Genomic DNA, 13,815 nt, shown 5'->3' with positions numbered 1-13,815 from the left:
CTGCATGTTGCATGCAGAGTGCATCTTGGGCTCAGGACATTTCGTTACATTTATTTTATTTCATTTTATTTCACTCAACTGCTATTGTCTGCCGCCCACAGCATGAGAGTCTTAGCCTGTCTCCCCACCTCAAAAACTCCAAATTAAAAGGAAACCAAACACAGAAATCTAAAATTAGCAAAGTCACAATGATGCCAGTGCCGAAGCTATTTGAAAATTGTGAAAGCAATTTGCAGAGCAGACGCCGCTCCAGTGGAGCAGCTCAGCTCCATTGGGGTGGAGTGTGTCTGCAATTACTTTGATGACGATGACAGGATGACGACGATTATGATACGCGGTGTACATGCAAATACACTGGGAACACACAATGGGAAGCGAAAGTCAGCAGATCAAGCACCGCTCCGGCTAAGCCTCTGACAGCGCGTGGCTTGGGGGTGTACGAGAGCTTTTAGAGCCCTTAATCAGGGCGCATAATCAGTGGCTGCTCTCTGGTGTGATACATGGCTATTTGTTAGATAATGACTGCAAAACTGTGCTGCCAGCGTGATGGCAGGTGCACACGAATACAATCAAATTCGTTGATGACAGACTTGAGGAGTGTATTGTTGTGTATATTTGCATCCCTCTTGTGTGCAGAGTCTATCAAAAGTTTACATTTAAACGTGGATTGCACCACCATTATGTGTAGCCACAAAGAACATTTATCTCTGCAACATTTTTGGGCAAATGAAATCAAACAAAAGCATTTCACAATTGACATTGGACGCCATATTAGCTGGCAGCCCAACAATCATACATTCCAGGCCCCCCTCTCGCCACGACCGCATTGGCCAGCAATTTGAAAACTTTAGCATCATTCGGCGGCGGTTTTTATGGCACTTTCCATCCCCAGAGATGGCCCAGAGACAGGGCAGCTCTCGGCGGCTTGCCAACTGTTTTGGGGCCATGGCCATTGCCACATTGCCACATTGCAACATCGAAGTATTCAAACATTTGTGTGCCCTTTGTTGCCGCTACGAAAGTGTCCTGTTTGTGGTCCATGGATGCCAGGGCATGCCGCTACGTAAGGCTTGAGAATTGAGTTAATTATCTTGTCGCATAATTAGAAAAGTTCCAAGTGTCAGAGGGCGGAGAGTGCGGCTATGACCTTAATTTCACGCTCTTATGCGGAAAACGCATTTCAATTTTCTTAATTTCAGTTAATAACTCAACAAATAACGCCAAAAGGCAAAAGGAACTCAACTGAACTTCCTTCCAAATGCAAATATTGACAGATACTTTGTGGAGTGTGCCGTGTGCCTGCTCCGTGGAGAACTTCCTCTAAATGATTATGATGATGGGGTAGACCATTGCAGGCAGACGTGAAGAGCAGTGGGCATGGTCGCAAGTGGCACGTCTAAATATGAAAAGCACTTGGAAAAGCACGGGCCAGCCCCCCACCCCCAAGACTCAAGTCGCCTTCGTTTTGCTTCCAAGCCAAAGACAAACATTCGCAAGGAGTCGAAATGAATGGGCAAAAGGCCCTTTCTATAATGCTCTTATTCCATATAAATATCTTCTTTGATCTTCCTCCAGACACGTTCTTGGGTACATGGCGAAGGTCAGCTACAAATGGTAATACCCGTCTGCACGGGCAGTGTATAAAAGTGTAAGGCTTACATTGCCATAGAGTGAGTGGTAAAGGGTTTAGGTTAGAGGTTAGTAAGTAACTGGGGCTGCGACTGCCCAGGGCCATAATGACAATTACAGTTACCCATCCAGCAGCCTGCCAAAAACCCAAAGAGAACTTTTTACTCTGGGCTTTAAGCAAATAAATCCGAAACGAAAACGTTTTCCAGCTCTCACTCACCACTCACCACTCCGCCCTCGCCCTCTCCCTCTGGCTTTCTTTTTGTATGTGTTGTCTCGTTCTGTAAGACCTCCTGGCTTCGCTCCACGCTCAATGAGACACAAACAAACAAGAAGCAACAGCAACACCCATAGAGACCGAGCCGATGCTGCATGGCACAGCAAACCCCCTCAAGGGTCGGCGCGCCAGAGCGCCAAGCAATTCAAAAAGGGGTGAAAAAGCTAAACATGACCCCCAGCAATCCACACACATACACACACACACACACACACACAAAGAGAGAAAGTACAGAGAAAGGAAGAGAAATGCCAGCAAAGTGGAGAGATACTCCTTTCATGTCTCCTGTGGCGGCCATCGACCACGAAAATAAAAGCGTGGCAAATACAAATAGAAATAAGTCAAAATGTATCTTTGTATCTCTGTGTGTGGCAGCGGAAACGGAAGCATGAAAAATGCGTCTAGCGAGTCGGATTCCCATGCTCTTTCCTGCTGTCGATTCGATCTGTTTGCATTAATGAATTGAATCTTCTATTTATTTGCTTCAATTTCTCAATGCACAAACACACACACACACAAAAAGGGGAAAAGTGTACAAAAAACAAACAACAGAAACAATTAAAATAAAATGCACCCCAGGGAGTACAAAATAAATACTCAGGCATGATTCCTCTCACTCTCTCACTCTCTGGCTCTCTCAAACTGGCTGTTGGTTTGTCCAAAATGTCCCAGGGGCTCAGCTTGGCACAGCTTGGACCGATCGAAGGTTACAGCACCTTCGCGGGGAAAGCGAACCATTTCTCACCGTACTTCATTTATTTTCCTATTTTGATTAAAGCTTGATTACTTCGATCGACAAGAAGTTGTGCTTTTCTGTGTGTGTTGTGCTCTTCAAATGTTGGCTGAGCTTCTGAGCTTTGGTTTCCGTTAGTTTGCGGCTTCGTTGTTCTGCGAGGAGAGGAGAGCGAGAGTGAGAGAGGATCTAAAGACCAGCGCTCGCTGCTGTCGTCGTTGTTGCTGAGTGCGAGTGAGAGGGATATGTCCGTCCGTCACCTGCATCGCAAGAGTGCATGAATTTACGAGCTTTGCTGCAGTGCCCTCTCTCAGCAACAACAACAACATGAAAGTCTGCTCGCACCAAAAGCAATAACAAACGGGACTCTACCTTGCTCTATGTGTTTTCCCTCTTCTCAATTGCTTAATCCCAAAAGTTTACATTTGCTTTAATGGCACTTTGGCACATAAAACCTATTTACCAACAAAAGAAACTCTTTCCCTCAAAAATAATTAAAATTTAAAAGGCTTTCTAAATAACTCATAATTAAATATAAGAAATTCCTATCTTTCATGGCAATAAAACAACTTTTATTTCTGCAAAAAAGAGAGAAAAGAAAAGCATGAAAATTTATGGATTTAGGATGGTATTCAAATTCTGTTGGGACCCATTTCATTGCCTATTTTTTTTGTTCATTTTGTTTATGGCACAACAAAGAATTTACGCTCTATCGCGTCGATCAATCCATCATGGGAACAAAGCACAAAAGATTGGGCTGGACTGCATAAAACCACACAAAACAGCAACCAAAATTATCAACAGTTTTATCAAGCCATTTATCCAAAAAGCAAAAGGTTCAACAAATAAGAAACCTGAAAGATTGGGAAATTGCATTCACTTTTGATGGAGAGAGACAGTTAGAGAGAGAGAGATATTTCTGCGGTCGTACGCATAAATCTGTTGCTGGTTTTGATCTCCCGTTAGCGGGGGGGCGCGCGGATAATGAAATTAATCGTCTGTAATGGTTTATTGTGCGCGGCGATTGTGGAGAGGCCAACCAACCAAAAATGACCGACGACCAGATACAAATTTCATTTGATTTCGACTTTTTTTCACCATGTCCTTTGTTTTTTGTAAGGAATATCCCCCAAAAATATATTGAATTGTCATTGAATGTCGCGTTGCCATAAATAAAAGCCGGCTAATGGAGCGGCGGTTGCATGCAATTTTTGTGATTTAGTGGGGGCTTTTGGGAACTAAAGTGGAGCGAAGCGGAACCAGCCAGTGTCTGGGATCCGACTCGTGACTGAGTCATATATCAAAGGATTACTTTAAAGTGGAGAATCGACTGTCACGCTTCTAAACTCTAATAACAGCAAAATAATCATCATAAATCCATAAAAGAAAATCTCATTAATCCGTCTGCTCCCCCGCCAGCCACATGGTCCTGGTGGATGGGTGAACATTTTTGATGTTTCTCCATCGCCGATGCCAGAGGGCAGAGAGCTGGAAAGGGAAGAAAGTAAGAAAAATCGACAGAGGGCATGACGCGTCAGTCGTCTGCCTCGTCTCTGGAACCCTTATAAGCTTCTCCATTCCATGCCACACACTTCAAATTCAAATTACTACACATTATATAATATCCTGCAGGCTCTCCGCACGTACTGCAGGATGAGTGAGGACATGCCATCAGCCATCCGCCATCAGCCATGTTGGCACAATACCACATAACAATGGTGCCACGGGGCATCCATCCAGGAACGAGCGGGCAGGCGGCTCTGATTGAGGCGAAGGCTACTCGTAGTTCTTTCCGCCCTGGACACACAGCTCCTGCCGCTTGGAAGTTGATTAAGAAGAGTTCATTTTTAGTTTAAATACGCATCAAATCGAATGCAAGAAGAGCGAGCGAGAGTGAGCGAGGAAGGAAGTGAAGAAAGAAAAGACTCGAAGAGTGAAGTGAAGACTGCGGCACAGTGGGTATGAAATGTATGTGCTCTGCTGGAAATAGATTTTAGCTCTCTCTCTCTCTCTCTCTCTCTAGGAGGAAAGTAATGATTTTCTGCAGCCTCTTGTCTCAATGCTTTTCCCTTTTTACCGTACCGACTCCTTTCTGCCTTTTGTTTCGCATCAAAGTTGTGCGAATTTTCATTTGGAGTCTGTGTGTATATTTCGTTGTTGTTGCTGTTTTATTTTGGTATCCGCACGTAGCATAACTTGTGCACACAACTGTACTTTCACACACAATTTCAAGTTATAATCAGTGCTCATTATTATACCAGACACGTTTTCAGATTTCGCGTGATTATGCGCCGCGGCTCGGCAACATCCTTGGGAGACGGTGGAGGGCGAGGGCCGAGGAGTCAAGGAATTAAACTTGAAAATAGCTTAAGAGATACATTCTGTGTATCTAGCAGATAGACGAGAGAGAGAGAGAGAGTGTAGCCTAGGTCCTGCCCCGTAGCCTGGGATTGTTGTCTAGAACCACCACAGCCACAGGAATCGGGCAGAGGGGGGCAGCCGGGCACGGCCGGGCTCTTGCCATAATGCTTATTGTTGTCATTTGCGTTGCTTGCTGTTACGCCATGGAGGCGGTGGGCGGGTGGGAGGTGCAGACGAAAAGTTGGCGAAAAATATGCAAATTATAATGAAAAACTTGACACTTTACATGCAAAGCAACAGCAGCAACAACAGGCACACGAAACTGAGGCCGAGGGTGAGGCTGGGTCCTGGTTCTGCTTCTGGAAGTGGGTGAAGAGATGCGAATCTGTGGTAGGGCGATTAAGCGGGCCAAATGAAGCGCTCGCACTGCCTCCGCATTTTAATTAAGCAAGCAACCAAATGGTCGACTACACTGTTGCCATACCCTTTCGGGCAGAGCTTACGCCAAGAGATCCCTTCTCCATGCCCACAAAACCAGGATAGAGCATCAAAAGTTGCAACATCCGATGCCTGCACAAAAACTGCAACTCGGCAATGAGTCCGAAGCTGGGGCAGGAACCAAAATTCCCGTAACATTTGCATAAAGTTCATCTGCAGCTGCAGCTTTGTTTCATTTCACGTTTAATGTCACGAATGTCAAACGAATGTCTTGCGAAATTCTCGCCAATTGTAAGGATTAGATTTGATTCGATTTACGATTTGATTTCAAATAACATTAGGTGAGGGAAATAGAAGAAAAATCGACATAAGATAGAATTCTGAGTAAATATGATTCCTGCTCCTGTTTGAACCGGTTCAAAGGTAAATATTAGTAAATATTATGTTTGTTGCTAGGTCAAACTTTGGGTTGCAAGCGCTCGAAGTTATATTTTGCAAGCAAAATTCAATTGTAATTTATTCCCCAGTCGGAGCACATCCTTCCCCTGAAACATTAGCAAGAACTAACCTCAATTTCATTCAAGCATAGAGCTCGAGCACACTTTTACAACACTTTCAACTTTTAACCTTAAGTGGAACAGAGAAAAGAAAAAACATTGCACACAGCCACAGGCAGAGACACACACAACAAAGTCATACAAATTATAGCGGAAAATTACCTTAACGAAAGGGCTTCCGTATAACCTCTTTGACACAACTGTACCCCGTCTGTCTCTGGGTGTCTCTGGGTGTCTCTGGGTGTCTCTGGGTGTCTCTGGGTGTGTGTGGCACTTTTATCCTGCCCCCAAAACAAAAGCAATTAGATGTCGCCAACTGGCTGACTGGGATTGTGATTGTGAATGTAGTTGGATGTTGCAGCTGCCAGCAAAGGTGGGGCAGAGGGCAGAGGGCACATACACACACATACACATGTACATGTTGTAGTAGTAAAAAGTTTTGCCAACGCGATTTTCTTGGTAAAACTATAAATTTACAAGCCACAATCATGGCCGCAATGGAGACGCAGGGCGTCGACGTCGAGTTACCGTTATGTGCGCACTCATTGTTGGGTGTATCATCAGTGTGTGTGCGTGTGTGTGTGTGTGCGTTTTGTGTGGGTGTCAGGTGAGAAAGTTTTTGGTGTTGCGTGAGCCTTGAGAGTGTATTAAAAACCATTCTGGAGCACAGTGTGAGCTTCAACGTTTATTTAACCCAATGTTTTGTTGCTTTTGCTGTGGTTACTCTTGTTGCTGCTGTTGTTGTTGCTGATTTTTATTGCCATTGTTGTTGTTTTTGTTGTTGTTTCTAACGCTAGTTTTAAAAAGTTTACCCCGCTGCTCGGATGGTTGAATGGTTGATTGTCGGGGGCTGAACATTTTGGGTAGTTGAGGCATTTATCTCTGTTCGTATCCTTAAAGTTTTGCACCTTGGCAAATCCTGAATGGATTTTAAGTGGAAGAAGTTTAATGATCGAAATTATTCAACATGCTTTGGCTTAATGCTCTCTGGTTTATGGCTTACAGCAGAGAACAAGCTTATGTTTATGACACTCTCCGCTTGCCGCTGTGGGATTGCCAAATAAACGTATTCATTCGGTGTTCTTTTTGGGGATTAACCTGGTGCTCATTCCCCCAATTCAACCCTATCCAAGTGATCCATGAGGCAGAGGGCTTTATTTATAGTTTTTTTTACACATTTTTGATTGTCCAAATTCCCTGTTCCTGCACACATCCGATCCGCAATGTGTCTACGCTGCCCTGGAAATTTGTGGAGTCTCAAACTGACACGATCACCCACAGCCAGCCATAGCATTCGATTATCTAGTTGTGGTTGTGGCTGCCAAAATGCAGGCGGTAGCTGCACCTGCGGCACTGAGTGTTTATGCAAGGAGTTGGGTCGACTTGGCCCCAGTCCCAGGAATGAGCGCGATTTCCCGCCGGGCTATAAGCCGGAAGTATTGCTAACCAAGGCATTCACATTGCCCTCCTATATGCCAGCCTCCGTGTTCAGGCTGATGGAGAAGGACGAGCTGCCGGGTCCCAAGAAATGCAAGAATCAGGAGTACTTCAGCTATCATCGCTACTCCTACTACGACTTGAAAACGGTCATCGCAATGCTGAAGCAGAAGGCAGGCACAGATTGCAAATAAGCCCAAACCCTGCCCTTGCTCCAGCCTCGATGGTGGGGCATTATGACACTAATCGTATTAGTAGGGGAGGCTCGTTGGTTAAGAGCGGAAGGACCAGATATGTAGGTCCTTGTTTTCGGAATTGCAGAGGCAAACTAACGACCAGCAGCAGCCCCAAATGCCATTTCCGCAGAATGTGCTCCACACTTTGGGAGCGACATTCAATGCTGGGCCTGGGCCTGGGCCTGGGTCCCCTCGTTTCCGGCTTACGTGGGACATTTTTCGTACAGGTGACATAATGATCCGGACTCGCAATCGGCCATCGCTTCGCAGCTGTAATTAGAGGGAAGCGAAGAGAAAAGAGACACAGCATCCTGTGTGTGCGTTGGACAAAAGATGCGATGCTGTGCCCTCGTTCCGAGCGGCAACTTGGTAATTTAGCAAATCGCTTTAGCAAGTCATTGGGAAAAGGCGACACAGTAGCAGCATCAACGTTCCTTTACATTCTCTGCCTTATTAAATTTACCGACACGACATTAGCCTCGCCTTCTGCTTTCACTGGAAAGTGATATCAGGTGCAACATATACAAGTACTTTATGCAGTTACTGTGGGACTAGTTCTCAGACAGAAACAAAAACAGTTACCTGATGGCACGCTCTGCTCAATCTTGCAGGCGCAAACAGAAGGAGAAAACAAACGATGCAAAATTGTTTTTGCAATTTACAGTAGTTCTTCCATCGACTGATCTGCCGTGAGCTGTGCGGGCCTGAAGTCACACACACGCACAGACATGCACATATTGCACTCTCGTTCTCTCTACTATAAAATCAAGAATTGAGAGTGAGCTTTCGTCGCGGCAGCTGCGTGAGTGATCGAAGCTTTACTACTGTTGATATGTACATATTTATGTATGCCCAGTGCAGAGCAGGTAGATGCGTGCATAAATCTATATGTGGAAAATGAGCTTGAGCTTTCTTCGCGGTAGCTGCTTGAGTGATCGAAGCTTAACTACTGTCGATATACACATACACATGGAGATATGTAAGTATGCCCAGTGCAGAGCAGGTAGATGCGTGCATAAATCTATATGTGGAAAATGAGCTTGAGCTTTCTTCGCGGTAGCTGCTTGAGTGATCGAAGCTTAACTACTGTCGATATATACATACACATGTACATATGTAAGTATGCCCAGTGCAGAGCAGGTAGATGCGTGCATAAATCCATGTGTGACACATGAACCCAAAGGCCACAGCCCTTCCCTGCCTTACAATTTCTCAACTTTAATCGCATGCAAATTGTATTCAGGCTTCGCCATAAGACCCCAGCGATATTTGCTTACATTCAACTATAAATCTACAACATAAGATTATGCGTTTGGGTATGCTTAGTTGTTGTTAACTTTTGGGACTTTTGGCGGCTGCTCTAACGGCTTTTGCTAATCACATGGCACTCTTTGTGATTGCTCTCCACCCCACGCACATCAGACTCAACCTCTTGCGTAAGATTTGCATTTTAGCGACATCATTTTTGGTCGTATTGTTAGCCGAAGCCACAAAACATGACCGAATCAAAGGCATTTGCATAATTAATGAATTCAACGCCCGGAGAACTGTCGTTTTGGTGTGTAGAACTTATAGTTTGGGTTTGCTCTTTGGCAATTTATTTACAACGGATTCTACTTGGAGTTTTTGGTGTGTATTGGGAAATGGTGTGTCTAAGTGACGCGGTTTCTTGGCCATCACTGACAGCTTTCATGGCCCCACACGACGCTTATATCCGTTTCGTGTCAATAAATATGATCCATCATGGCTGGACAAAGAACCCAATCAGCAATGAGCCAAAGAAGAAGCCGGCAAAAGACACTTATCATGTTGCAGGTTAATCGAGAATTAACTGGGGCGTAGAGTCAAAGAAAAGTTCGAGTTTGATGGATCGAATGCAGTTGAGAGCCGAATGTATGGATGTACTCTCTCGCTCTCTCCCATCTCTCTCTCTCTTGCTTATGCAATTTGCACAATCGAACAAAGTTTTTGGAACACGTAGCTCGATGGCAGCTGCCGGGCTGGGCTCTCGCTACCAAAAGTTTGCACACACACACACACACACACAGGCAGACACACGCGCACAGCAAACGAAATTGTAAATAAATTTTAATTGTTTTGAACAATTAAAAAATAAATTAAAAAAATAATACACAAGTGGCACACAAATTTTCTATCTCTCGCTCTCTAGCTCTCTTATTCAATTTGTGCAAATGTTTTCCAAACTACGTGAGTGTGTGCGCATACTGGCGTGGGGCACTGTCCTGCTGCCACTGCTGCCGCTGCTGCTGCTGCTGCTAAACAAATTAAATTAGACAACTTTTATTCATTCGTTTGACATTTTTATTTGTTTTCAAACTCATTTTGCCAGAGGAGGAACTCGAGGAGGCTCCAAACTGAAGCCCGAACAGGACATTTGAACAATTAACAACAAATACAATTTGCAGACTTTCGTTCACAAAATATTTGACCAGGAACTGCTTCTGTTTAATTGTTCCCCCTCACTTCCGAGCCACCATTGTGAGTTTTTAATTAAATGCCATTTGCATAAGGAGCAAACGGTGGCGACATCTAAACACATTTTCCTCTTGCATTTCTGGGGTTAAAATAAATTGCACAAAAATGATATTAAAACAATTTATGACACTTTCTTTGTTTATCAAAACGCCAACAGGAAAAGAGAGAGAGAGAGAGAGATAACAATGCTTATCGATGGCTGATTGCAATCAAAGAGACTCGGAAATACTACTCGACAAACGAAGAACCAAAGGCAAACCCCACAAGATCATCATTCACACTCGCTGAGCAAAGCTCATAAGCAACCATCAATAGAATCGATCTGATGTGCCCCACACTTAGTTTGAAGCATTTTTTACTCAATTTTAATGCCATTTCAAGTAATTACTGAGCGCCTGCCCTTCTCCTTGCACCACTCCCCACCGGGTAGTGACAGTAAACTTATTGATAAGACTCTACCTGCAATCTCTACCCCTCGATCGGGGCTCGCTATCGTTTGGCATCTCTGCTCAGTATCAGTGTGTCTTTGTCAGTGGCGGCAACCGACGCCAGCTTACTCCACCCGAAAAAGAACAGAAATACAAAAATAAAGTACCTTATCGGCAATGCCACTGAAACTGTTGAGATTGTGGCTACCGTTGCTTCTGTTCTTCCATCACCTGCAGGCCGAAGGTGTGCAAAGTTTTTAGATGGCCAAAAATCTTTGGCAAAAATATATTTGAACTTTGATTCTTTCCGCAGCTCCACAGTGCTTTCACTTCACGTGGGTGGGTGCCTATGAGAATCACTCGAATATTCACACAGAGACCTGCGACTCGAGGGTCGGCGACTTCAATGATATTCCCTGCGAAATGCCGCTGGTCGTGACAGGTGAGTAGAACCACTGGCTCTGGCGGTTAAACAAGATGAAGACAAACGCTTTTTAGCCAACGATACGGTGCCGGATGTGAAGGCCCTGTGGCACAATATGACGGAGGATCGCGAGAACTTCCTCTGCCAAATGTCGCCGGGCTTCTCGTGTGTCAAGTACTCCTACATATTCAAAGGAGGCAGTAAGTATGAGTGTAAGTCCTCGAATGGCAATGATAACCTCCTCGTTCCCGCTCCCTTTTGCAGTCCAGAACATCACGTACATGTGCGCCAGGGTGAACAGCAGCAATGGTTGCTATCGACAGACCCATCCCACTGGCATGCAGGTCGAGGCCTGTGTGTGCACCTCCCGTGTCGGTTTGATACCCTGTAATGGCTGCTCTACCAGCACTCAGTCCGTCCATGTACTGGGCTTGGCCCTCTGTGTGCTCAACGTTTATCAATTGTTGAATAAATATCGAATAGTTTGACACACATTTCCGGGCAATGTGGACTTTTAACTAGTTTCATTATGGGCCATTGACAAGCCGTTTTTAATGGCCCTTCCTTACTGGTTTTTTTGCTGTTGTTTGTTGTTGTGTATGAGGCCAACCGCTGTGGCCAAATGAAGTGCCATAACTTATTTGCCCGCCCATTAATCACACATCCAATGCTGATGATGACAATGACGTTGCTGACGCTGCACTGTCTATAAGAACTGCTCAACGTTTTGTTGAATAAATAAACTACAATTTGCACATAAATCACAGTATTGTGGTGGTATTTTTTGTTGTTTTGTTGATTGAGAATAATTTATAGAAAAATATTGAAAACTATTTCCCGAAATAATTCCATTTCTAAGTCTTAATTTTAAATCAAAATCAAAATCAAAATCCTAACAAAAATAAATTCACGGACACGGACCGAAAGCACACCATAATCACAGACCAACAGAGACTGGGCGACAGGGGTGACAGTAAACAATATAGGCGATAAACGAAACACAACAGAGCACACACTGGCACACAATTGCTGATGGGACACACACTGCGTATGAGCAATGCCAATGCCAATGAGTGCGCCAGCCAGAGATTGGGCTGTGTTGGGATGGGAGGGGTGGGGAGGGGAGGGGAGTGACACCACCACAGATTGGCAATGCCCATTGGCACAGCCGGGGCTCAAATAAACTAATTTTAATGCCTTGCATTGTGGCCAGAGCACGCAATGCAGCTCAATTGGGATGCAAATGGCAGCAGTGGCATCGGAATCGGCATCGGCATCGGCACACAGAATTTCAGGAAATCCTGGGTGCGGGGGTACGTCACACGAAGCATGTCCAGGCGTTGGTCAATTGCATCTGCCGGCGAGAGAGAGAAGGGGGGAGAGGGGGAGAGGGAGAGGCTCTCATCTCTCGATATGCACAAGATATTCGCATATTTATTTTTGTATTCTCGCATATATTTATGCTCGAAATTCGATTCCGTGCTCGTGCCCCTCACTCCTCTCTTTTATTTGCAATGCAAAATGAAAATGTACACAAAAATCAGAAAAATTTCAACAGCCATTTGTAAATTATGCCGTTATGCCAACGAACATGAACACTCGAAAGCCGTAAAGAAATGGAACAAGAAGTTTAATGGGTATGTTACATTCCAGATGAAATAAACATTTTTGCACCCTTCGATCGGTTTTAGTTTATATTTTAAATTGAATTTATTCTAAAATTCTTTTGAATTTTCAGAGAATATTTATTGATATGAAATAAGCAATTCGAGTTCTCCCGATTGCTCTATTTTTATTCAAGCGATATCGTTTCTGAGAACACACTTGGCCTTAACGAAGAAATTTGCAGAATAAACGAAAATGCCAAAAATGCAATTGAGCTGCGGCCGGAGACTGGTGTAGGCGAGACCAGCAGCAGGCACAGCCACAGCCACAGACACGGCCACGGCACTTTAATTTGCCAATTGTATTTATAACAAGCAGCCAATATACAGTGCGTTTCATTGCTTTCAATGCTCTTACTAAGCTGCCAACACCGAGAGACTCTTAGTATTAAATTGGTTTACGGGGCGACCCCATTTCATGGACACCTCTAAAACAATGCGGAAAAATGCATAAATCAGAGTAAACTTTGTACAAATTACGCTTTTAGTATTTGCAGTTTTAAAATACATAAATAACATATAGCTAATGGGAGAGCAATTATTATGTTAAACTAGTTTTTGTTATTGAATATGTACAAAGTCGAAGCAGCGTTCTGCTGCATGTCGATACTTTTCTTTCACATTATTATGTTTATTCGATGTCAGCAATAGCATGATGAAATGCACCGTACGAGTACGAGTGTATGGCCAATATATTCGTTTTATGCATAAATCGAATCATCCTGTGGGCCTGCTTGCCACCCGCATTATCTACAAATAGTCCGTGAAGACCGGGACCGGGAAACGGTTGGAAGGGGTGGGCACTGGCTACTGAGTGGAGGAGTGTTAAAAATAAATAAATAAACATAATTTGATTTTGCCATTTGGCAGCGGAGAGCATCTAATATTATGCCATGTTTATGCACTGTCCGAGCCATTGATATTGTTGTTGTTGTTGTTGTTGTTGTTGTTTGCTGTTGTTGCTGGCTATTTGTTTTAGCATTTTGCCTAGACAGTTTTATGCACCGCCAGATAGGGAGGAAGAGGCAATGCAAAATGTACGATGTTTCGATGGAGCGTTAGATGTGCGTGTGATTTATTTGTCTGCCTCGCCGCTGGTTGTTTAACAAGCAATAGCTTATCCCCCTCCCCCCCC

The 13,815-nt window shown here is 44.2% G+C and overlaps 3 protein-coding genes across 3 annotated transcripts in view; 2 read left to right on the top strand and 1 right to left on the bottom strand.

The window, feature by feature from the left end:
* LOC117581330 overlaps nt 1-13,815 on the bottom strand; it is a 121,625-nt gene that overhangs the window by 103,610 nt on the left and 4,200 nt on the right. The gene's annotated exons all lie outside the window — the stretch shown is intronic.
* Nucleotides 7,155-8,141, top strand: LOC117581363. Its single transcript, XM_034268501.1, has one exon. The coding sequence runs from the start codon at nt 7,219-7,221 to the stop codon at nt 7,624-7,626; it is 408 nt and encodes a 135-aa protein (XP_034124392.1). The 5' UTR covers nt 7,155-7,218; the 3' UTR covers nt 7,627-8,141.
* LOC117581353 lies at nt 10,694-11,508 on the top strand. The gene is made up of 4 exons (XM_034268489.1): nt 10,694-10,836; nt 10,906-11,034; nt 11,091-11,216; nt 11,281-11,508. The coding sequence occupies exons 1-4, from the start codon at nt 10,770-10,772 to the stop codon at nt 11,502-11,504; spliced, it is 546 nt and encodes a 181-aa protein (XP_034124380.1). The 5' UTR covers nt 10,694-10,769; the 3' UTR covers nt 11,505-11,508.

This window comes from Drosophila guanche, unplaced genomic scaffold (genome assembly GCF_900245975.1).
Source record: "Drosophila guanche unplaced genomic scaffold, DGUA_6, whole genome shotgun sequence".
Classification (NCBI taxonomy): domain Eukaryota; kingdom Metazoa; phylum Arthropoda; class Insecta; order Diptera; family Drosophilidae; genus Drosophila; species Drosophila guanche.
The sequence above is the reverse complement of the archived record's forward strand: the minus strand, read 5'-3'. Positions and strand labels throughout refer to the sequence as shown.

What these genes read in the sequence shown, in the direction of transcription:
- LOC117581363 (XM_034268501.1), top strand. Translation starts at nt 7,219, where the DNA reads ATGTGTCTACGCTGCCCTGGAAATTTGTGGAGTCTCAAACTGACACGA.
- LOC117581353 (XM_034268489.1), top strand. Translation starts at nt 10,770, where the DNA reads ATGCCACTGAAACTGTTGAGATTGTGGCTACCGTTGCTTCTGTTCTTC. An exon ending in AATGCCGCTGGTCGTGACAG is followed by an intron (nt 11,035 to 11,090) that starts GTGAGTAGAACC and finishes AACGCTTTTTAG; the next exon opens with CCAACGATACGGTGCCGGAT. An exon ending in CTACATATTCAAAGGAGGCA is followed by an intron (nt 11,217 to 11,280) that starts GTAAGTATGAGT and finishes TCCCTTTTGCAG; the next exon opens with TCCAGAACATCACGTACATG.